At 49.0% G+C, this 22,843-nt stretch overlaps 1 protein-coding gene across 1 annotated transcript in view; it reads left to right on the top strand.

Annotated features, from left to right (window-relative positions):
* WEE2 (WEE2 oocyte meiosis inhibiting kinase) overlaps window positions 1–22,843 on the top strand; it is a 143,206-nt gene that overhangs the window by 113,019 nt on the left and 7,344 nt on the right. Inside the window, exons 9-11 of the mRNA XM_069227972.1 lie at window positions 7,227–7,312; window positions 14,879–15,049; window positions 15,231–15,373. Coding sequence (XP_069084073.1) covers window positions 7,227–7,312; window positions 14,879–15,049; window positions 15,231–15,373 — 400 coding nt within the window. The remainder of the gene's footprint in view (window positions 1–7,226; window positions 7,313–14,878; window positions 15,050–15,230; window positions 15,374–22,843) is intronic.

Here is a 22,843-nt window from a genome sequence, read left to right as displayed (position 1 = left end):
CCTAGGGAAACCTACCAAACCTGTGCATTTTTGAAAACTAGAGACCTAGGGGAATCCAAGATGGGGTGACGTGTGGGGCTCTGACCAGGTTCTTTTACCCAGAATCCTTTGCAAACCTCAATTTGGCAAAAAAAAAAAAAATTCCTCACATTTCGGTGACAAAGTTCTGGAATCTAAGAGGAGCCTCAAATTTCCTTCCACCCAGCGTTTCCCCCCCCCCCCCCCCCAAGTCTCCTGATTAAAAATGGTACCTCACTTGTGTGGGTAGGCCTAGCGCCCACAAAAGGAAATGGCCCAAAACACAACGTGGACACATCACGTTTTGTTCACAGAACACAGGGCCTACCTGTAGACTTTGGCCTCTAGCTCAGCCGGCACCTGGGGAAACCTACCAAACCTGTGCATTTTTGAAAACTAGACACCTAGAGGAATCCAAGATGGGGTGACTTGTGGGGCTCTGACCAGGTTCTGTTACCCAGAATCCTTTGCAAACCTCAAAATTTGGCCCAAAAGACACCTTTTCCTCATTTTGGTGACGGAAGGTTCTGGTATCTGAGGCGCCACAAATGTCTTCCACCCAGCGTTCCCCCAAGTCTCCTGATAAAAATGGTACCTCACTTGTGTGGGTGAGCCTAGCGCCCACGAAAGGAAATGGCCAAAAACACAACGTGGACACATCCCATTTTTTCACAGAAAAGGTGTTTTTTTGCAAAGTGCCTACCTTTTGGATTTTGGCCTCTAGCTCAGCCGGCCCCAGGGGGGCAGAAATGGCCTAAGATTTGCCCCCCATTCCCCCTGGGGAGCGACCCTTGACTACGGGGTCGCTCCCCTTGCGTGACGGCGTAAAAAATCCTTGGTGCCTAGTGCTTTCTGCCCCCCCTTGGGGGCAGATTGACCTAAAATCTGCCGATTTGCCGCCAAGGGGGGCAGAAATGGTCTAAATACAATTTGCCCATCCAGGGGAGCGACCCTTGCCTAAGGGGTCGCGCCCCATCTGTAAAGCAACAACAAAAAATCCCAGGTGCCTAGTGGTTTCTGCCCCCCTTGGGGTCAGATCGGCCTAATTAAAATAGGCTTATCTGCCCCCCTGGGGGGCAGAAATGGCCTAAAATAAATTTGCCCCCCAGGGGAACGACCCTGGCCTAAGGGGTCGCTCCACTTGCGTGAAATTCACAAACAAAAAAAAAATCCCTGGAACCTAGTGGTTTCTGTCCCCCTTGGGGGCAGATTGGCCTCATAAAAATAGGCAAATCTGCCCCCAAGGGGGGCAGAAATGGCCTAAATATAATTTGCCCCCTATGGGAGCGACCCTTGCCTAAGGGGTCGCTCCCCACCTCTAAAACACAAAACAAAAAATTATCCCTGGTGCCTAGAAGTTTTTGCCCCGGGGGGGGGGGGCAGAAAAAACCTTTAAAAAAATCCAATCCTCCCAAACCCTCCCCCCCCCCCCCCCGAGCAACCATTGCCCAAGGGGTAGCTTCCTCATGCCAGTTTCCTTTTGAAATAAAATCCCTGGTGTCTAGTGGGCGTTTTGACAGCCGGATTGCTTTCAATCCAGTTGCCAAAACGCAAAGAGACTTCAAAGGGAAGGAAATAACTTTCTTTCCCTTTGAAGCCTCTCTCGGCCTCCCCCACGTGATCGGAAGAGAAATGCTTTGCATTTCTCTTCCGATCGTGCTGGAAGCTGAGTGCGATGGAAGGAGGCCCTGTGATAAACGGCGCACGATCGCGCGCTGACGTCACGGGGGGGTGGGGGGGTCGGGGGTGGAAGGGGAAGGGCTTCCCCTTCCATCCCTGCCTTGGGGGGGAACCCCACAGAGCGTGCACTAGCACTCCCTCTGGGCTGTGTGCCCAGGACGCAATGGTTACGTCCTGGGCACAGAAGGGGTTAGTCACATGCGTTGCAGATTGAACTCTGGGCTGGTGAAGTCCATGCTGGCATGGATGGCTTTGGGCCTGTAGTGCGAAGTGGGACTACGCAACATGCAGTGCCCACAGATGTGTGCAGGCAGCAGCTTGGTGATGGTGTCCAGCAGTGTTGGTGAGACCAGGGCTGCAGTGTGAAGCGGGAGGTGCGGGGTCACCAGGTCACGGTGCAGTGGCAGTGTTGCTGATGAAGCGCTGCTGTCGGTAAGCTAAAGCTGGCGGTGCAGGACAGTGCTTTGTGACCCTCACGAGCAGTGGCCACAGTGCAGGCATGGATGCCTGGTGACAACACTGGAGTCAATGGTGTTGGTGACCCAGGGCTGCGGTACAGGATTGGATGGTGCTTCGTGTACCTCATGAGCAGTGGCAGCAGGGAGCAGTGTTGTCTGATGCCCAGGCTGCGGTGTGAGCAGGCAGTGCCAGAGTGTGGGGCCCACAGGTCGTGGTGAGCAGTGGCTCTGAAGTTGCCCTGTGACTAGGTCAGTGAGACCAGGGTCATTGTGCAAGGCAGTGCGGTGTGGTGTGTGGTGTCAGCAGGTCACGGTGCAGGCCAGCAGCATTGTTGACTGCATGGCAGTGGTGTTTCTCCTTGAACAGCACAAAAACACAGTTGCCAGTGCTGGTGGAAGAGGAAACTGAAGTCTTTGATCTCCCTGAGACTTCCAACAGGAGGCAAGCTCTACTCTAAGCCTTTGGAGAACTTTCTCAAGCAGGACACACAGCAAAGTTCACCCTTTGCACTCTTTTCAGGCAGAAGCAGCAACTGCAGCCCAGTCCAGCAAAGCAACATAGCAAAGGGACAGTACTCCTCCTCCAGCTCTTCTCCTGGGCAGATGTTCCTCTTTATTCCAGAAAGATTCAAAGTGTGGGATTTTGGGTCGTCTTACACCCCATTCTGCCTTTGAAGTTGGCCAACTTCAAAGCAAAGTCTCAAGTGTTTGCAAGATCCTTCCTTGTCCAGGCCCCAGACGCACATCAAGGAATTGGAGACTGCATTGTGAGGGCACAGTCCTTTCAGGTGTAAGCGACCACTCCTTCCTCCCCTCTAGCTCAGATGGTCCATCAGGATATGCAGACTACACCCCTTGACCCATTTGTTTCACTGTCTAGAGGGAATTCACAACAGCCCAACTGTCAAACTAACCCAGACAGGGAATTCGCAAACAGGCAGTCGCAGAATTATTTGAGCAAGAAAATGGCTACTTGCCAAAAGTGGCATTTTCAAACTCACAATCTTAAAAACCAACTTCATTAAAATATGTATTTTTCAATTGAGTTCAGAGACCCAAACTACATATTTCTATCTGCCCTCAAAGTGAATATGCACTTTAAAGTTATTTAAAGGCAGCTCCCATGTTAACCTATGAGGAAGATAAGCTTTGCAAAACTGAAAACCGAGTTTGGCAGTATTTCACCGTTGGGACATGTGTAACACACCAGTACATGTCCTGCCTTTTAAATACACTGCACCCTGCCCATGGGGCTACCTACAGCCTACCCTAGGGGTGCCTTACATGTATCAAAAGGGAAGGTTTGGGTCTGGAAAGTAGGTACACTTGTCAGGTCGAATTGGCAGTTTAAAACTGCACACACTGTGGTAGCAGGTCTCAGCCACGTTTACAGGGCTACTTATTTGGGTTGGACAATCGGTGCTGCAAGCTCGCTAGTGGCATTTGATTTACAGGCTGTAAGGAAATGCCTCCTTGGCATGGTTGCCCCCTGAATTTTTGCCTTTTGCTGATGCTATGTTTTGAATTGAAAGTGTGCTGAGGCCTGCTAACCAGGCCCCAGCACCAGTGTTCTTTCCCTAACCTGTACTTTTGATTCCACAATTGGCACACCCTGGCATCCAGGGAAGTCCCTTGTAACTGGTACCCCTGGTACCAAGGGCCCTGATGCCAGGGAAGGTCTCTAAGGGCTGCAGCATATCTTATGCCACCCTGGGGACCCCTCACTCAGCACAGACACACTGCTTGCCAGCTTGTGTGTGCTGGTGAGAACAAAACGAGTAAGTCGACATGGCACTCCCCTCAGGGTGCCATGCCAACCTCACACTGCCTATGCAGTATAGATAAGTCACCCCTCTAACAGGCCTTACAGCCCTAAGGCAGGGTGCACTATACCATAGGTGAGGGCACCAGTGCATGAGTACTGTGCCCCTACAGTGTCTAAGCCAAACCTTAGACATTGTAAGTGCAGGGTAGCCATAAGAGTATATGGTCTGGGAGTCTGTCAAACACGGACTCCACAGCACCATAATGGCTACACTGAAAACTAGGAAGTTTGGTATCAAACTTCTCAGCACAATAAATGCACACTGATGCCAGTGTACATTTTATTGTGAAATACACCCCAGAGGGCACCTTAGAGGTGCCCCCTGAAACCTTAACCGACTATCTGTGTAGGCTGACTGGTTCCAGCAGCCTGCCACAACCGAGACATGTTGCTGGCCCCATGGGGAGAGTGCCTTTGTCACTCTGAGGCCAGTAACAAAGCCTGCACTGGGTGGAGATGCTAACACCTCCCCCAGACAGGAGCTGTAACACCTGGTGGTGAGCCTCAAAGGCTTACCCCCTTTGTTCCAGCACCGCAGGGCACTCCATCTAGTGGAGTTGCCCGCCCCCTCCGGCCACGGCCCCACTTTTGGTGGCAAGGCCAGAGGAGATAATGAGAATAACAAGGAGTCGTCACTGGCCAGTCAGGACAGCCCCTAAGGTGTCCTGAGCTGAAGTGACTCTAACTTTTAGAAATCCTCCATCTGATTCCCCAATAGGATTAGGGATGTGACCCCCTCCCCTTGGGAGGAGGCACAAAGAGGGTGTACCCACCCTCAGGGCTAGTAGCCATTGGCTACTAACCCCCCAGACCTAAACACGCCCTTAAATTTAGCATTTAAGGGCTTCCCTGAACCTAAGAATTTAGATTCCTGAAACTACAAGAAGAGGACTGCTGAGCTGAAAAACCCCTGCAGAAGAAGAACAGAAGACACCAACTGCTTTGGCCCCAGTCCTACCGGCCTGTCTCCTGCCTTCCAAAGAAACCTGCTCCAGCGACGCTTTCCAAAGGACCAGCGACCTCTGAATCCTCAGAGGACTGCCCTGCTTCAAGAAAAACAAACTCCCGAGGACAGCGGCCCTGCTCCAAAAAGACTGCAACTTTGTTTCGAAGGAGCAGATTTAAAGACCCCTGCAACTCCCCGCAAGAAGCGTGAGACTTGCAACACTGCACCCGGCGACCCCGACTCGACTGGTGGAGAACCAACACCTCAGGGAGGACCCTCCGGCGACTCCAAGACCGTGAGTAACCAAAGTTGTCCCCCCTGAACCCCCACAGCGACGCCCGCAGAGGGAATCTCCAGGCTCCCCCTGACCGCGACTGCCTGACTCTGAAATCCCGACGGCTGGAAAAGACCCTGCACCCGCAGCCCCCAGCACCTGAAGGAACGGAACTTCAGTGCAGGAGTGACCCCCAGGAGGCCCCCTCCCTTGCCCAGGTGGTGGCTACCCCGAGGAGCCCCCCCTTGCCTGCCTGCATCGCTGAAGAGATCCCTTGGTCTCTCATTGAAAACCCGACACGTGTTTGCACACTGCACCCGGCCGCCCCCGCGCTGCTGAGGGTATACTTTCTGTGTGGACTTGTGTTCCCCCCCCCCCCCCCCCCCCCCGGTGCCCTACAAAACCCCCCTGGTCTGCCCTCCGAAGACACGGGTACTTACCTGCTGGCAGACTGGAACCGGGGCACCCCCTTCTCCATTGAAGCCTATGCGTTTTGGGCACCACTTTGAACTCTGCACCTGACCGGCCCTGAGCTGCTGGTGTGGTAACTTTGGGGTTGCTCTGAGCCCCCAACGGTGGGCTACCTTGGACCCAAACCTGAGACTTGTAAGTGATTTACTTACCTGCTAAAACTAACAAGAACTTACCTCCCCCAGGAACTGTGAAAATTGCACTGTCCACTTTTAAAACAGCTATTTGTGTTTTATGTGAAAAGTATATATGCTACTGTAATTATTCAAAGTTCCTAAAGTACTTACCTGCAATACCTTTCAAATGAGATAATACATGTAGAATTTGAACCTGTGGTTCTTAAAATAAACTAAGAAAATATATTTTTCAATAACAAAACCTATTGGCTGGATTTGTCTAGGAGTGTGTTCCTCATTTATTGCCTGTGTGTATGTACAACAAATGCTTAACACTACTCCTTTGATAAGCCTACTGCTCGACCACACTACCACAAAATAGAGCATTAGTATTCTCTTTTTGCCACTATCTTACCTCTAAGGGGAACCCTTGGACTCTGTGCATACTATTCCTTACTGTGAAATAGTGCATACAGAGCCAACTTCCTACACAGGCCCTTGGCACCTCTGGTGCACTTTACCAGGGATTTACCAATAAATCAAATATGCTAATCATAGAAAACCAATCAACAGTACAATTTACCTAGGGAGCACTTGCGCTTTAGCACTGATCAGCAGTGGTAAAGTGCACAGACAATAAACCAGCAAAAAGTCCAGTAATCCATAAAAACAGGAGGTCAGAGGGCAAAAAAAGAGGCATACCAAAAAGCTGCAAGGTGTAACACCATCACTGCTATATTGTTTGATAAAAATAAAGGGTTTTTAATAAAGGTGTTCGGGTATTTAGTCGAAGTCATAGTATGCAGAGGTGGAGATTGTGTAATCGAGATACATGGATGCAGTGGGTCAGTGACTGGTATTCTGAAGTGTGTGAATGAGCTGAAGGTGAGTTGGAATAATTGATTAGCATGTTGGTCATCACTGGCATTACCTTAAAGGCCTTCTCTGAACTGCCTAAACCCATACGAGCTATCTAGTAATCACAATGTAGCATTTACAAAATAATGCTAAAGCAGATTGTTTTTCAATTAATCACTGAGTACTGGCATTGACAGCTGTGGCACTCTTATTGGTAGTGACTAAACTCTCGTCTGTGACTGTCCTAGTAAGGGATTTAGTCATCATTGATTATAGTACCTCGATGACTGCTGGCCATTATATCTACCAGATTAGGTTACTTCATTCTCTTCCATGCATCTGAAATACTCCTGCTTAAGCAACTCTATGCAGGGTTTAATTGGACTGCCCTTTCAGTCCTTTTGGAGACAAAGCAATCAGTCTGTTTAAGGTTGGATATTAGTTACTAGGGATAACATGCTGAGAAAATACCTGCAGTTTCAGATTGTTTAATGCGATTAATCCCATAGATGACCTCCAATTTAAGTCCTTTTAATTATTGCACACAGTCCACTAATATCCATTCTGATTTTCCCGGTAGGTGATCTTGGCCATGTGACTTCAATCACGAATCCTGAAGTGGAAGAAGGGGATAGCCGCTTTCTGGCAAATGAGATTCTTCAAGAGGTTTGCACTTTAATGAATTTGAAATGTTTCCAAGAGGAAATTTGTGAGATGGTGCAACGGGAGAATGGTATGTCCACGTGGTCTGATTCAAGGGGATGTGTGGTGGTAACTGCCAAGATTTAGGGTTTCCCTTTCTTTCCATTTGGTAGAAGAGTCTGTGCTAAACGGATCCGTTTGGTCAACAGTGTCACCAACTTCACCTTGCCTCACCAAATCATGCATACTGGTGTTAAGCCTTCCTGTTGCTAGAACATCAGAACTAGACATGTGGAGTAAAATTAAAACAGCCAGGTCTTTAACTGCTTAAAGAAACTGTCGAAGTACAGAGCCTCAAAGGAGAGCAGAATTTCAGAGTTTCTGCCTCTGATAATTGACTCCTGGGTTCACCACTAGATTCTGCTTACCTGAGCATAAGGAAGGACTAAATTCCTTAAATACTGGGGTCCTGTCTGACTCATAGCTTTATGCATATAGCATAGTGCTTTGAACTTATGCCGGTCAGTGAGGGTTGCAGGTCTGAGTAGAAATGGAAACATGCTTAGGAACATACCAAATGTGGTGCTCAGCTGCATTGTGAATAGTCTGTAGCCTCTTCAGGAATGACTTGGAGGCCCCTCATATAGAGCACATAGCTTAATCTTTTATCCTGCCTAGACTATGGCAATTAAAGAAATGGTCCAGCATGGAGGATGAACCTGGTGAGGCAAAGTGAGGTTTGTTCCTGGTGGTGGCCTAGCCCTTTAACATTTTTCCTTATTCCTTCTACATCAATAGAGGCACCTTTATATAATGTTTGCAAGGGCATAGTTATCAGTGGTGCAGAAGGTTTGGTGTCGGTGGACCCCTGAAGTGTGCAGAGCCCTCCATCTAATTTAACGTTGTTTTCTACAAGGACCCTTTTTCGAGCTCATGTTGCCCATACTAAATCACCTATTGTTTGGGGGTTCATGGAACGCTGTATTCATCAGCCTCTGCTCAGGAAACTAGTATCTGCTTCATTGGTTGCACCTCCTTACATCATCCACCACTCAATCATCCCTCATTTCTGTTTGGTTGGGATAGTTCTACCTGGTGGCCTCCTTGCACTCTGTTTGCATCTTTCTTGTTCATTGAAGAATGGTTGCAATCTCAGTTTCAAATTTCTCTGTTTAGTGGCTACGTTTCTGACCTTAAACTTGGATATATTCATGTTACTTGATCACTTAATCATGGGATTCTAGGCAAGTCACTGCCTTTGCTGTATAATTTTAAACGTTTTGTGCAAATAGCAACTGTTTAGTGTCCAAACCAAGACTCAAGCAAGCACTGTGCACATGAGTAAAACTGACCGGATGGGAGTGGTCTGGCTCAAGCAGGATTGCACAGGGAAGGAGGTTGAAGACTGTCACAAGCAAGAGGAACAATGGGATGATGTATTAAGGTTGGGACGACCAGCTGTCTGTGGTGGGAAGGACATAAGTTACACTTATACAAAATATGTGTAAATATACCTAAAATAAATGGAACTTTAGATTTTGGAGACACAAATTAGAACTTGGCCAAGCTAAAGTTTCTAGCAAATTAAAGTTTTGAAATTCAGTGAGATTTGACTTAAGTTGGTCCAACAGGTAACAGGGTTTCTTAGATGGTTAGTGTTTAGGGTATCTATTTGCTTTACCCAAAGCCGTTAATTGGACCCACTCCTTACAGCTAGGAGTCAAGCTAGCAAGCAAGATAGCTGTATGTGGAACTAACTGCAATTCCAAATTTGAGGTTAGATATATTGTGGAGATTTGTACTCAAATCTGTACATTGAAAGTACATTATCAGTTCATGTCGATTCTGGTATTTCCAGTACTTAAACTGAACTAGTTAGGCCCACAACACTAATTTTAGGGGACTACCACTTATTTGATTTCCCATCACCCCTCAGCACAGGAAGTGACATCCATGGATCTCCCATCCTCCACCTACACCAGAAGTGGCACCACAATTTCCCAACAGTAATTAAAAAGCCAAGCAAGAGAACTTCATTTCCCATCAGCACAGGAAATGGCATCACAGCACCGTATACTCCATCCTCCTGTGCATGTGCAAAAAACAGAAAAGATCAAAAACCACCTTCCCTTTTTAAAATTCAAATTATTTACAATGAAGCCTGTCAGTTGACCATTTTACAGCATTGTATTTCACGACTTAAAAGGGGTATAATGTCCAAATCAATATTGCCCCTTGATGATCACAAGAGAAATACAATCCAGGCTCAATCTGTATTATCAGCGTTTCAAACCGGCAAAATATATAGGGCCCACTCTGCCTCAACTGCAGGTCCTCCTCAGGACATCAACTATCTACAGGGCAACACACATGGTTTATCATCCGTTTGTATTCCAAAGAATGGTACATTCCACTTTTGCAATCCAGGATTTCAGTACCTTAACATTTTTATAAAGGAGACAAATCCTCATAACTGCCCTGTTATCCATTATCAGGGAAGCATCAATCCAAATGTTTCAATATTTTTTGTTGCATCAATCAAGACACCTTGCGTTTTGTAAGTGTCTACTGCATCCGTTGTCAAGATAATGCCATTGCCAGTCCCCTTTGGGTATGGAATCGGAACAAACCGCCTAAGGCAATTCCTTAGGAAACTAAAAAATAATAAATGATTTTAATCAGTATATGAGTGGTATGCTGCATGTTTGTTTACTGTTAAATTATTTTGTGTTCATTTCCATTTGGACCATTGTAGTTGTAGCATATGAAGTGCCCAGCTCCTTGTGGCGATTAATAAGTTAACCTCTGTATTTAATGGTCACTGGGGTGCAGAAGGCAAGCATGTGTGTGCCTGGACCATGCCCAGCACCAGGAACCCTGGTCTGATTACTGCCCAGCGATACTACATTCTCCTTGGTGACCAACTTTCACCTGTAAGACGGAAACAACCCCTGGTCCACAGCACTCCTCATAAACAACCTTACTCACCCAGCTTGTCCCAGAACCAACACAGCAGAACGCACTGGATCCCATCTTTTCAAAGTGACCGCATCAAATACAAATCTACCACACAGCTCATATGGACTGACCCACTTCATCCACTTCCTATAGTCAATGTCCCTACCAGGTTCAGTACTCCAAGAGACAGCTGGAGCAAAATCACAGAAGCATGCTTGGTGCCATCAGCACAAATCAGCCTACCCCCACAGACCTCCTTGACGAGGACAACTGGATCAAGAACTGCATGGACTTCCTAACACACATAGATCAGACAAGCAAGACCGTTAATACACAGAAGACCTCTGAGACACCAAATGAAACTGTAAACTGCTAGAAAAGAAATGGAGAGCTAGGCACAACATCACTGACAGAACTATGTACAAAGCTGCACTCGCACTATCACCAGCAAATAAGACACCAAGAAAAAAGCATTAGTGGATTGCATTGAAGGAAGCTCCAACAGCTGCAAGGAGATCTTCTCAATCAAGGATTTCACCTCGCCCTCAGCCACTGTCACAAACATTGCTGCCTTCCAGCAACTCTGCAACAACCTATCCAACTTCTTCCACAGCAAAATTGCAAACATCTACAGCAACTTCACACCCCAACCCAGGGAACTTGTTGCTAACCTACCCATCGCCAACCAAGATGACCGAATGGACAACCCTCACCAGCTGTGACAGTGGCAATCGTGTGGACAATGCACTCGGGGGGTGGGGGGGTGGCAGCAATCGACCCACGTCTACAACCTCCTCACCAATCCGCACCACCCTGACCCACATCAGAGCCTCAATCACCCCCTCCCTCACTTTCCTGGATGAATGGAAACTTGCAGAAATCAATGCCCTCCTCAAGAAGCCCACAGCTGACTTGAATCAACTGAGCAATCGCCTACCCTTCTACCTGCTTCCCTATCAAGCCAAAGTGCTTGAGAAGGCCATCAAGCAACTCCAAACCCACCTAACTTCACCATCTGCTAGATAACATTCAATCAGTATTCAAAAAGAACCCTAGCACCAAAACGGCACTCATGGTTTTCACGAATGAATTGAATCATCCTGAACCGAAGAGAAACAGGAGCTCTCATCCTTCTCAACCTCTGCAGCCTTTGACAGTCTTACCCTCATGAGAAGACTCCATGAGATTGGAATACAAGGATCCACTCTCAAATGGATCTCTTCCTTCCTCACAGGAAGAACCTAAAGGGTCAGGCTGCCACCCTTCACATCAAAGACCAAGAAATTGATATGTGGAGTCCCACAGGGATCTCCCCTCAGCCCCACACTTCAACATGCATGACACTGCTCACCAACACCATGCAATCACAAGATGTCACCATCCTCTCCTCCACTCACACCCAACTCCTCCACTCTGCTACCATGGTCATGCAGTTGGTGAAATTGGTTTTGGCAGTGGTTGCGTCAGAGTGGATGTGAGTCAACTGCCTGCTGCTCAGCTCTGACAAGACGAAGTACTGGTCTTCAGCAACAAGATCTCCTCATGGGACTCCATATGGTGGCAGTCCGAGCTAGGACCAAAACCTACAGACATGCAGGAAAAGTAGGTGTCATCCTGGTTGACAAGCTCAACATGACAGCTCAAGTTAACGCAGTGCACTTCCTGCTGCCATTTCCTATGCATGCTGCGAAAAATCTTCAAATGCTTACTGCAACACCATACAGACCATCACTCAAGCACTCCACACCAGCATGCTGGATTACAGCAACACTCTACCCTGGATCCCCCAACAACTCCTCCAGACTACAGACCCTCCAGAACCCTGCTGCAAGAGTCCTACTTGTCCTCCCACACCACACCTTGGGAACCTTCACTGGCTCCCCACTCACAAGCACGGGCAATTCAAACTTATGTACACATACGAAACCCTACACAACATTGGACCTGAATACCTGAACAGCTGCATACTTTCACCAACCCACCAGGCACCTATGCTCTGCCTTACTCACACATCTCCTGCATTTGCAACTCAAAACTGGAGGCCGCATTCTTACAATCACACCCAAGATATGGAATGACTTCCCTTTACACATCAGAGCCTCCTCCTCACTTGAGTTCTGCAAGAATCTGTAGACTGGACTCTTATAAGCACCTTTGGGAACAACAAAACTATACATATGCCCAAGTGTCTGATACAATCTTGGGTGAATAGTGCACTATACAAATCAATGTCATTTTTCCTCTTCAGAATTGTATGTAGAACAAAGGATAACACAAGGGGTAAAGGATGAAGATTAAGACACAAAAACCGTGGCAAAGGGGAAAGCAAGGATACAAAAGAACCTGCAAGAGATAGAGGCACAGAGTCTCATGGTGGAAGGAAAGGGGGCACAAGGTGGAATTAGGACTATAGTGTTGGGATTCTTCAGGCTGACTTAGTAGTGTCTTTTGCAGGCTCGTGAGCAGAACTTTGGGCCCTGGCAGGATCACTGGATATCTTGCTATTTTGTAAGCTTTATATAATATGGAAAGTAGTGATTTTCAATTTGCTCCAAATTAAGATCTAATAGAAGCTTAGTAAGTCACACAGAGGGCAGGCCTGTGCCCATGCAAGTCTGGCATTGGACTGAGGAGCACAACTTTGACGCTGTGATCTGCACATAACTTTATTACAGTATTTGAAGAGTATGGCAAGGAGTAGTATGAGTAGGCCTTTAATAAGGATCACACCTTCAGTGATTGCCCAAACCTGGGGTTTATCAAAGCAGATGTTTGGATTGGTCTCTGTACGCCAGGTCCATGTTAAGTAGATGATTACTGTTCATTCAAAAGATGCTGGAGTTTGCAGTGTGTGCATGTGCTGTTAATTCACTATGTAGCCAATGGCTGTTCGTGGGAGGGAAAAGGGGCGGGCAGCACTTGGTGGGAGTTTGGTTGTGGGAGAAAAAAAGAATATGAACAAAACTGAGTACCTTTCTTGCCCTGCCGATCCTCTGTCTTTGACTGCAGGCACAGGCTCCCAGCCTGCCTAGCATTCTATCATAACGCTGCTTTCATGCTGGCAGAGTGGAAGTCTCTGCCTGCTGTCTCCAACCTTGCTGGGTTGGAGAGAGCCTAGTGTGCAAGTGTTTGGCTGGCCCAAACATGATCACTGAGGGGGAGTGGCCCAGCCCCTTTTACAAAAAACGAGAATATAATTTATCATTTTCTTGTGAAGTTTTGCTGCTAGAGGATGAGGGGGGTGTCACTCCTGTGCTATGCCGCCCCTGTATGTAAGGTATTTTGGTTGTCTGCTAGTGTGACAGACCCCCTGGCCCTATTACTGTATTTACTCCAACCTAACAGTATCAAATATAACAGTCAAGGCATTCCTCAACTAGGAGAAAGGATTGCTACTTTAAGTGTAGTTTTTGTCCTAGATTTCCGTCCACTCTGAGCTATATTTTATTTTTTACAAAGTGAGTGTGTTAATTAAACATAGAAACGTATGGTAGATAAGGGATGGAAGCACACAAACTCAGGTTCGTAGCCCCTTTTTTGGGGGTGGGGAATATCATCCCTGAACTCAAATCTAGTGCTTGCTCAGTAAAGCACCACAATACAAATAAAATGAAGGTAACAATCTTAACTCACTTGAGAAGGATTCATGTTCTTTGGCAGACTTTATTATATCTAGTTTCCACTGTGGGGTCACTTTAATATAGCCAGTCGGTGGGGCAAAGAAGTCAAACATATGGTGCACCAAGATAAATAATTTACTCAACTTTTAACTGTCAGCAGCCCAGGACGCAAGGCTGAATTGGGCGGATTTGAGCCAACGTAGCTGGCAATCCAGTACAGTGAACCAAAATGTAAATAATTGTGACCTAATAAACAATATCCCCTTAGTGAACAGGGACACCCCTAATATCCAAAGTGCAAAGTTGAGGTACATCTGACTTACTTTCAAGTCTAGGTGTCCAGTTTAGCAAGACTTCTGGGGCTTTGGGGGTGGGTAAGGGTGCATTCACAAATGAGGCACATTTCTGGGGAGACCAGACCAAGGGGTCTTTCTGCCCCAGTTAAATATTCAGGATAACGGAAGGGAGGAGAGGGTATGGGTTGCAGATGGGAGGAATCGAGGATGGAGAGAACCAGTCACGCTCATTCCTCTATTAAAGTTGACTTCCTGTAAGTCACCACTGTAGGTCATTCAACCCAAGTGAATGAATTTGGGGTTCGAAAATGGGATCTCATTTAAGTGACTGGGATCCTGTTTACCTGCACAAGAGGGATCTGCTCCTCACCCAGAGCAGTTTGCCCCAAGCCTATTGCTTTACAGCAGGTATTGCAAAGCAGCCTTTCCTTTAGGTGGACCCAGAGGATATTATGATGGACTGCTGTCCTACGATTGTGTACTTGTTGCTGGCTCACCACTTGCTGTGCCACTGTTCTTTGGACCAGGTAGGTTGGAGGCCCCACTGCCTTTGGTTAATAGAGATTAAGGTGTGGGGGTGAGTGTGGACCATGTCTTGCCAGCCTATGTTGAGCACACACAGTATTCGATTTTTGATAAATTTGCTGCGCTTGAAGTGGGAAGCATTTTGGGGGGATTTGAGACGGAACTTTCCTACTAATCGTTTATTGCCTTAGGATTTTAGCAACCTGCCCAAGGCTGACATCTTTGCCTTGGGACTCACCATTGCCTTGGCAGGAGGAGCAGAGCCACTGCCCCGCAATAATGACACTTGGCATCATATCCGAAAAGGCAACCTTCCACGTGTTCCACAGAGCTTCTCGGAGGCCTTCCATCAGCTGCTTCAGGTAGGTCCCAAAGGATGGGAAACTTGAGAAGTGTATCGGAGACCTGCTGTAATGGGGGGGATGTTGGCACAGATAAGCCGAACCTCAAGGGATGGAGGGGCTGGTCATATTTCGTCTTGTATCAGCCCTTGTTTCAGTTTATAGTTACATACCAAAACTGATTACTTTGCTTGCACCGTAGAGCTTAATTCACCCTGATCCTATTGTGAGGCCTTCTGCTGCTTTTTTGGTGAAGCATCCCATCCTGCGACGTTCCATGGGGAAGGCAGCCCAGCTCCAGAAGCAGCTCAATGTGGAGAAGTTTAAGACGGCCATGTTGGAAAGGTATGTGAGACAGGCTGAAGTTCTGAAAACTATCAGTTTTTGGTTTACATAGCTTTTAGTGTAGGTGATAAATGTCTTAATTGTGAGACTTGTTACAAAATGTTTACTTGATGTTGATGCCTTACCGTCTGCTAGTTTTGACTTTAAAACAGCCGAAATAAAGAACTCCGAGTACAATGAATTGAACCTAAACGTATTAGAATTTAAAATCGTAGTAAGAATTTTGGAGAAGTGGCTCTAATTTCCAGGTTGAGTAATCTGAGTGAAGGGGGAATGAATGAGTTGTATCAGATCACAATCACTACTTGGTGCCCAGGTTACCATGGCGGCCCAGTGTGCTCTAAGAGTGTAAGAAGCTGAATAGCAACATGTGGGCTGTTGATACTGGACCCAGAGTGTGAGAAGGTAGCCTCTTTCTAGCCTTGTTACCCCCACTTTTGGCCTGTTTGTGAGTGTATGTCAGGGTGTTTGTCACTGTTTTCACTGTCTCACTGGGATCCTGATAGCCAGGCCTCAGTGCTCATAGTGAAAACACTATGTTTTCAGTATGGTTGTTATGTGTCACTGGGATCCTGCTGGTCAGGACCCCAGTGCTCATAGGTTTGTGGCCTATATGTATGTGTCACTGGGACCCTGTCACACAGGGCCCCAGTGCTCATAGGTGTGCATGTATATGTTCCCTGTGTGGTGCCTAACTGTCTCACTGAGGCTCTGCTAACCAGAACCTCAGTGGTTATGCTCTCTCATTACTTTCAAATCGTCACTAACAGGCTAGTGACCATTTTTACCAATTTACATTGGCTTACTGGAACACCCTTATAATTCCCTAGTATATGGTACTGAGGTACCCAGGGTATTGGGGTTCCAGGAGATCCCTATGGGCTGCAGCATTTCTTTTGCCACCCATAGGGAGCTCTGACAATTCTTACACAGGCCTGCCACTGCAGCCTGAGTGAAATAACGACCACGTTATTTCACAGCCATTTTACACTGCACTTAAGTAACTTATAAGTCACCTATATGTCTAACCTTTACCTGGTAAAGGTTAGGTGCAAAGTTACTTAGTGTGAGGGCACCCTGGCACTAGCCAAGGTGCCCCCACATTGTTCAGAGCCAATTCACTGAACTTTGTGAGTGCGGGGACACCATTACACGCGTGCACTACATATAGGTCACTACCTATATGTAGCTTCACCATGGTAACTCCGAATATGGCCATGTAACATGTCTATGATCATGGAATTGCCCCCTCTATGCCATCCTGGCATTGTTGGTACAATTCCATGATCCCAGTGGTCTGTAGCACAGACCCTGGTACTGCCAGACTGCCCTTCCTGGGGTTTCACTGCAGCTGCTGCTGCTGCCAACCCCTCAGACAGGCAGCTGCCCTCCTGGGGTCCAGCCAGGCCTGGCCCAGGATGGCAGAACAAAGAACTTCCTCAGAGAGGGTGTGACACCCTCTCCCTTTGGAAAATGGTGTGAAGGCAGGGGAGGAGTAGCCTCCCCCAGCCTCTGGAAATGCTTTGTTGGGCACAGATGTGCCCAATTCTGCATAAGCCAGTCTACACCGGTTCAGGGACCCCTTAGCCCCTGCTCTGGCGCGAAACTGGACAAAGGAAAGGGGAGTGACCACTCCCCTGACCTGCACCTCCCCTGGGAGGTGTCCAGAGCTCCTCCAGTGTGCTCCAGACCTCTGCCATCTTGGAAACAGAGGTGCTGCTGGCACACTGGACTGCTCTGAGTGGCCAGTGCCACCAGGTGACGTCAGAGACTCCTTGTGATAGGCTCCTTCAGGTGTTAGTAGCCTTTCCTCTCTCCTAGGTAGCCAAACCCTCTTTTCTGGCTATTTAGGGTCTCTGTCTCTGGGGAAACTTTAGATAATGAATGCACGAGCTCAGCCGAGTTCCTCTGCATCTCTCTCTTCACCTTCTGATAAGGAAACGACCGCTGACCGCGCTGGAAGCCTGCAAACCTGCAACATAGTAGCAAAGACGACTACTGCAACTCTGTAACGCTGATCCTGCCGCCTTCTCGACTGTTTTCCTGCTTGTGCATGCTGTGGGGGTAGCCTGCCTCCTCTCTGCACCAGAAGCTCCGAAGAAATCTCCCGTGGGTCAACGGAATCTTCCCCCTGCAACCGCAGGCACCAAAAAGCTGCATCACCGGTCCCTTGGGTCTCCTCTCAGCACGACGAGCGAGGTCCCTCGAATCCAGCGACTCTGTCCAAGTGACCCCCACAGTCCAGTGACTCTTCAGCCCAAGTTTGGTGGAGGTAAGTCCTTGCCTCACCTCGCTGGGCTGCATTGCTGGGAACCGCGACTTTGCAGCTACTCCGGCCCCTGTGCACTTCCGGCGGAAATCCTTCGTGCACAGCCAAGCCTGGGTCCACGGCACTCTAACCTGCATTGCACGACTTTCTAAGTTGGTCTCCGGCGACGTGGGACTCCTTTGTGCAACTTCGGCAAGCACCGTTTCACGCATCCTCGTAGTGCCTGTTTCTGGCACTTCTCCGGGTGCTACCTGCTTCAGTGAGGGCTCTTTGTCTTGCTCGACGTCCCCTCTCTCTGCAGGTCCAATTTGCGACCTCCTGGTCCCTCCTGGGCCCCAGCAGCGTCCAAAAACGCCAAACGCACGATTTGCGTGTAGCAAGGCTTGTTGGCGTCCTTCCGGCGGGAAAACACTTCTGCACGACTCTCCAAGGCGAGAGGGATCCGTCCACCAAAGGGGAAGTCTCTAACCCTTTTCGTTCCTGTAGAAACCTCAGCTTCTTCTGTCCAGTCGAAGCTTCTTTGCACCCGCAGCTGGCATTTCCTGGGCATCTGCCCATCTACGACTTGCTTGTGACTTTTGGACTTGGTCCCCTTGTTCCACAGGTACCCTAGATTGGAAATCCACAGTTGTTGCATTGCTGGTTTGTGTCTTTCCTGCATTATTCCTCTAACACGACTCTTTTGTCCTTAGGGGAACTTTAGTGCACTTTGCACTCACTTTTCAGGGTCTTGGGGAGGGTTATTTTTCTAACTCTCACTATTTTCTAATAGTCCCAGCGACCCTCTACAAGGTCACATAGGTTTGGGGTCCATTCGTGGTTCGCATTCCACTTTTGGAGTATATGGTTTGTGTTGCCCCTATCCCTATGTTTCCCCATTGCATCCTATTGTAACTATACATTGTTTGCACTGTTTTCTAAGACTATACTGCATATTTTTGCTATTGTGTATATATATCTTGTGTATATTTCCTATCCTCTCACTGAGGGTACACTCTAAGATACTTTGGCATATTGTCATAAAAATAAAGTACCTTTATTTTTAGTATAACTGTGTATTGTGTTTTCTTATGATATGACACTAAGTGGTACTGTAGTAGCTTCACACGTCTCCTAGTTCAGCCTAAGCTGCTCTGCTAAGCTACCATTATCTATCAGCCTAAGCTGCTAGACACCCTATACACTAATAAGGGATAACTGGGCCTGGTGCAAGGTGCAAGTACCCCTTGGTACTCACTACAAGCCAGTCCAGCCTCCTACACAGAGGTACTAAGGTAACTGACCTTAAAGGACGTAGGAGAGGGATGAATTGGAGTGTGTGCTCGGTATGTCTGATATTCTGTAAATTGTGGAAATTGACAGATTTCCTTGCTTCGGGGCATTAACCTCTGTCTCTCCCTTGTAAGGGCCACTACTGTCTTAACTTATATTTTTGCTCCCTCACCCCACCAGTAACTGCCGGGCCCCTTAGCTATACAAACCGCTTTCTCAAAATGCGGAATTGAAACCTGCTACCTCATATGCAAGCAGAAACTAAACATGCTGCTGGAAAAATGACAGCAGGCCCAAACCTTCAGTTGCATGTAGATGTAGAAAGGTTTCTTTCGATGGAAGGTAACTGCTTTGGGAACAGGGTGACCACACTGGAAAACTGTAGGCAAACTTGGTTAAAACATTCATACCCCGAAAACAAAGATAACTAAAGTTTTAGTGAAGGGGCGTGGCCAAAGTGCTGAGCATGGCGCACATCTAACTCTCGAGCTCCAGAGGGGCCGGCGGCAAAAATCCTGTTAAGCGTGCCAGCCCGGGCTGTTTTTTCACCAGAGCACGGGACGGGTTGCCGGCACGATCCATCTGTCGCTGTGGGACAGAGGTGAGCGAGGGACAGAGGCGGGCTGCCCGGCGCGGGAGGAGACTTGCGGCCTGTCCCCCTTTCGGAGACTGCGGCCTCGCGTGAAGAGGTGGGCCGCCCTGGGGTCAGAGTGGGCAGCCCGCGTGCGGTGGCAGCCGCGACTGGGCCCAACAGCTTGGGTAAGAACCCCCGAGATGCCTGGCGGGGACGGGGGGGCCACGGAGGGGCCCTGCCCCTAAGGACAATGCCTAAACTGGAGGCGGGGAAGCGGATACGGTCCTGGGCTTCCAGCCCCAATTAGAACACGGAGCGTTGGAGAACAAAATTGAACCCGCAGCACCCCAGCTCTCCGGACTAAATAAGAGGTCTCCCGAAGGGGGGCCGGGGCCACAGAAGTTCCGCTTTGAAAAGGGCCCACTCAACAAAATAAGAGAATGTGCCCACCCAAAATGAGACACTAAAAGCGGTTGAACGCCTGGGAAACACCATCGACCCCCGAATGGGGCCATTGGGCACGAACCAAGAGAAGACTACAGCAAAGGACGAAGCACTTGGGAACGGACGAATGCCCCGCACAGGAGGACGACTGAACAGAGGCTGAGGCGTGCGCCTGATCTTGCTAGCAAAAAAAAGGACAAGCCCGGCAGGAGGAATGAGCGAGGGATCTGCCATCGAAGGGGGCGACAACTGGCAACCGTAGACGGGCGCGAAACCCACTGGCACCGCGACTAGACGCCGGAGCTGGCCGGCGGGGCGCTTGGACCCTGGTCTGGGGATACCTGGGGATACCTGCGAACAGGAACTAAACCTTTGGAGACCAAAGGACAGACCAAAAGCATAACACACGAAGAAGCCCGGACCATTTGCCGTGCCCACCGTGGTACACCCCCCCCTGCCGGTCTGATGCCCCCCAAGGGCCGCCACAAGAACAGAGCCATGGACCACGTGGCGCCTGCTGGGGGCGAAGAGGCAGATACACAGTCAGTCACAAACCAAAGTACAAGGCACCCTAGACAAGATACTGGGAGCAATAGAGGACACAGTCAACATTGCAGTGCGACATTAACCAAGTGGCAATTGAGGTGGGGCTTCTGAAGGCGGAACACCATAAGCTGGTGGACAGAGTCAAAGCGACAGAAGCTTCACTGGCAGACATCGCGCCAAGACAGACACGAGGGCGGAGGTAACTTCCCTGACTGACGGTCACAAAACTCGAACAACGGGCTGAAGATGCAGAGGGAAGAAACAGAAGGAACAATGTGCGAGTGGTGGGTCTTTCGGAGGAGACTAACATGGTGGAATTTCTAGAGAAATGGCTCAGCACGGTGGTCGCACCTGGATGCCTGACTCCTTTCTACACGCTGGAACGAACGCACTGAGTGCCATTGAGGCCCCCTTGCCCCTGGCAGGCCGCCATGTGCAGTAATCGCCAGGCTCCTACACTACAGGGATATCCTTCTACAGAGAGACGGGCCCGTTCAGAGTGGCAAACGGAGAAGTGACACTGTTCCTAGACTTTATGCTAGAAGTCCAAAACAAACAAGCCTCATTTTTAGCAGTAAAAAGAGCCTTGCGAGACGAAGGGATCCAGTACTCGCTGCTATTCCCAGCACGACTAAGAGTGATCGTGGATGGGAAATCCCCTTTTTTCCAATCCCCAGAGGAGGCATGGGAGTGGCTCGAGAGGCATGGGCCCCACACGGATCAATCCGCTTGTGAGAAATCTAGTGCGTGAAGGCCCTGTCGAGCCCCAAGGGGGAAGAGACCCAGGGATCTCCCTCAGCTAGCGGCAACACAAACGCAAAAAGAAACTGGCAGGAAGGCCGCCCTCAAGGCGGCCGCCCGAATGGGTGGAGAGGCGTCCCCCCCAAGATGGCTCCGAGGTGGAGTCTGACGACACAATGGTGTCCTCCGCTGGAGACTCGGGGGGGGCCTGGCCCATGCCCCAAGAGTGACACCTCAAACGGCAGACGAACTCTGATAGTCCAGAACAGAAAGAGCACCTGGAGACTTGGCACACCATGAGTAAACATGTGGCCCCTCCGGACCTGGCCACCCCCCTAGACTGGACTTTCGCCTGCAGATTTGGCTGGTGAATAAGGCAGTTATGTTTTTGAACAAGTTGCACTGTTGCAGTTTGCTGGGCCACCTGCAGTTCCGGAGGCACCCTGGGGATGGGGAGTTGGGGTTTACAGATACGAGTTCAGTCTGCAAGATGGGTGGTGACGTCAGTACATTGTAGGGGTGCAGGCTTGCAGGGGTGTCGGCCGGTGCCCTGGGTGCTCCGGGCCCGCTCTCACCAGAGTGCAGAATTAAAATGGCTGACTACAATTTCATAACCTGGAATGTCAGGGGGATGGGCACTCCGGCCAAAAGACACAGAATCCTATCCTTCCTAAAAAGAAGGAAAGTGCAGATAGCAATGCTACAGGAGACCCACCTAACACCAGGGGAGGGCAAGAAACTAAGGCGTAGATGGAGGGGGGGGCAGGTGTTTGCCACAGAATGTTCAGCCTATGCAAGAGGCGTACTAATTTGGATTAGGGCGTGTGTCCCCCTAACGGTTGACTCTTCCAACATAGACAAAGAAGGTAGGTTTGTGATATTGGAGGGGAACCTGCATGGAACCCCATTGGTGTTGGGTTGCATCTACGCCCCTAATCAGGACCAGACTTCATTCATGACAGGCCTATCAAGACACCTCACCCGACAACGCACTAGGGAAGTACCAATAGGTGGGGACTTTAACGCAGTATTGGACATAGAAATGGACAGGTCCACCCCGCCGCTACAAGGGGCGACATCAATTAAGATAGCTCAAAGGCTGGTAGAGTGGATGAGCACCTGGGGTTTAGTGGATGTCTGGCAGACGCGACACCCGGACATTAGAGACTACTCATTTTACTCGGGCCTCCATCGGGTACACACCAGAATTGATAGGGTAGTCTGCACTGCCGGAATGGCTCGAGGCGTGACCCATTCTGAGTACCTGGCCCGCACAATATCAGATCACAACCCACTACTGTTAACACTGAGGGTACCACAGGACAGACCCCCCCTATTCCCTCTTGGAAGTTGGCCCCTGCGGCACTGGAGGATCAAGCGTACAGGGAAGCGCTCCGCTGCCACCTGACAGAACATATTGAGACTAACAAGGGATCCACCTCTTCCAGGGCCGTGGAATGGGAGACGCTTAAAGTGGTGACAAGGGGTTTCTGCCTTGGGCAGTCAGCAGGAGTGAGGCATACACTAGAGAGGGAGCTAACTGCCCTAGAGAAGATTATACACGAAGGGGAACTGAGACAAGGCCCAACAACACAAGGTGATGAACAATAGGACCGTGCCCGCA

The sequence above is a fragment of the Pleurodeles waltl genome, chromosome 4_1 (genome assembly GCF_031143425.1).
Source record: "Pleurodeles waltl isolate 20211129_DDA chromosome 4_1, aPleWal1.hap1.20221129, whole genome shotgun sequence".
In the NCBI taxonomy this organism is placed as follows: domain Eukaryota; kingdom Metazoa; phylum Chordata; class Amphibia; order Caudata; family Salamandridae; genus Pleurodeles; species Pleurodeles waltl.
Note: the sequence above shows the minus strand (reverse complement) of the source record. Positions and strands in the feature narration are given on the sequence as shown.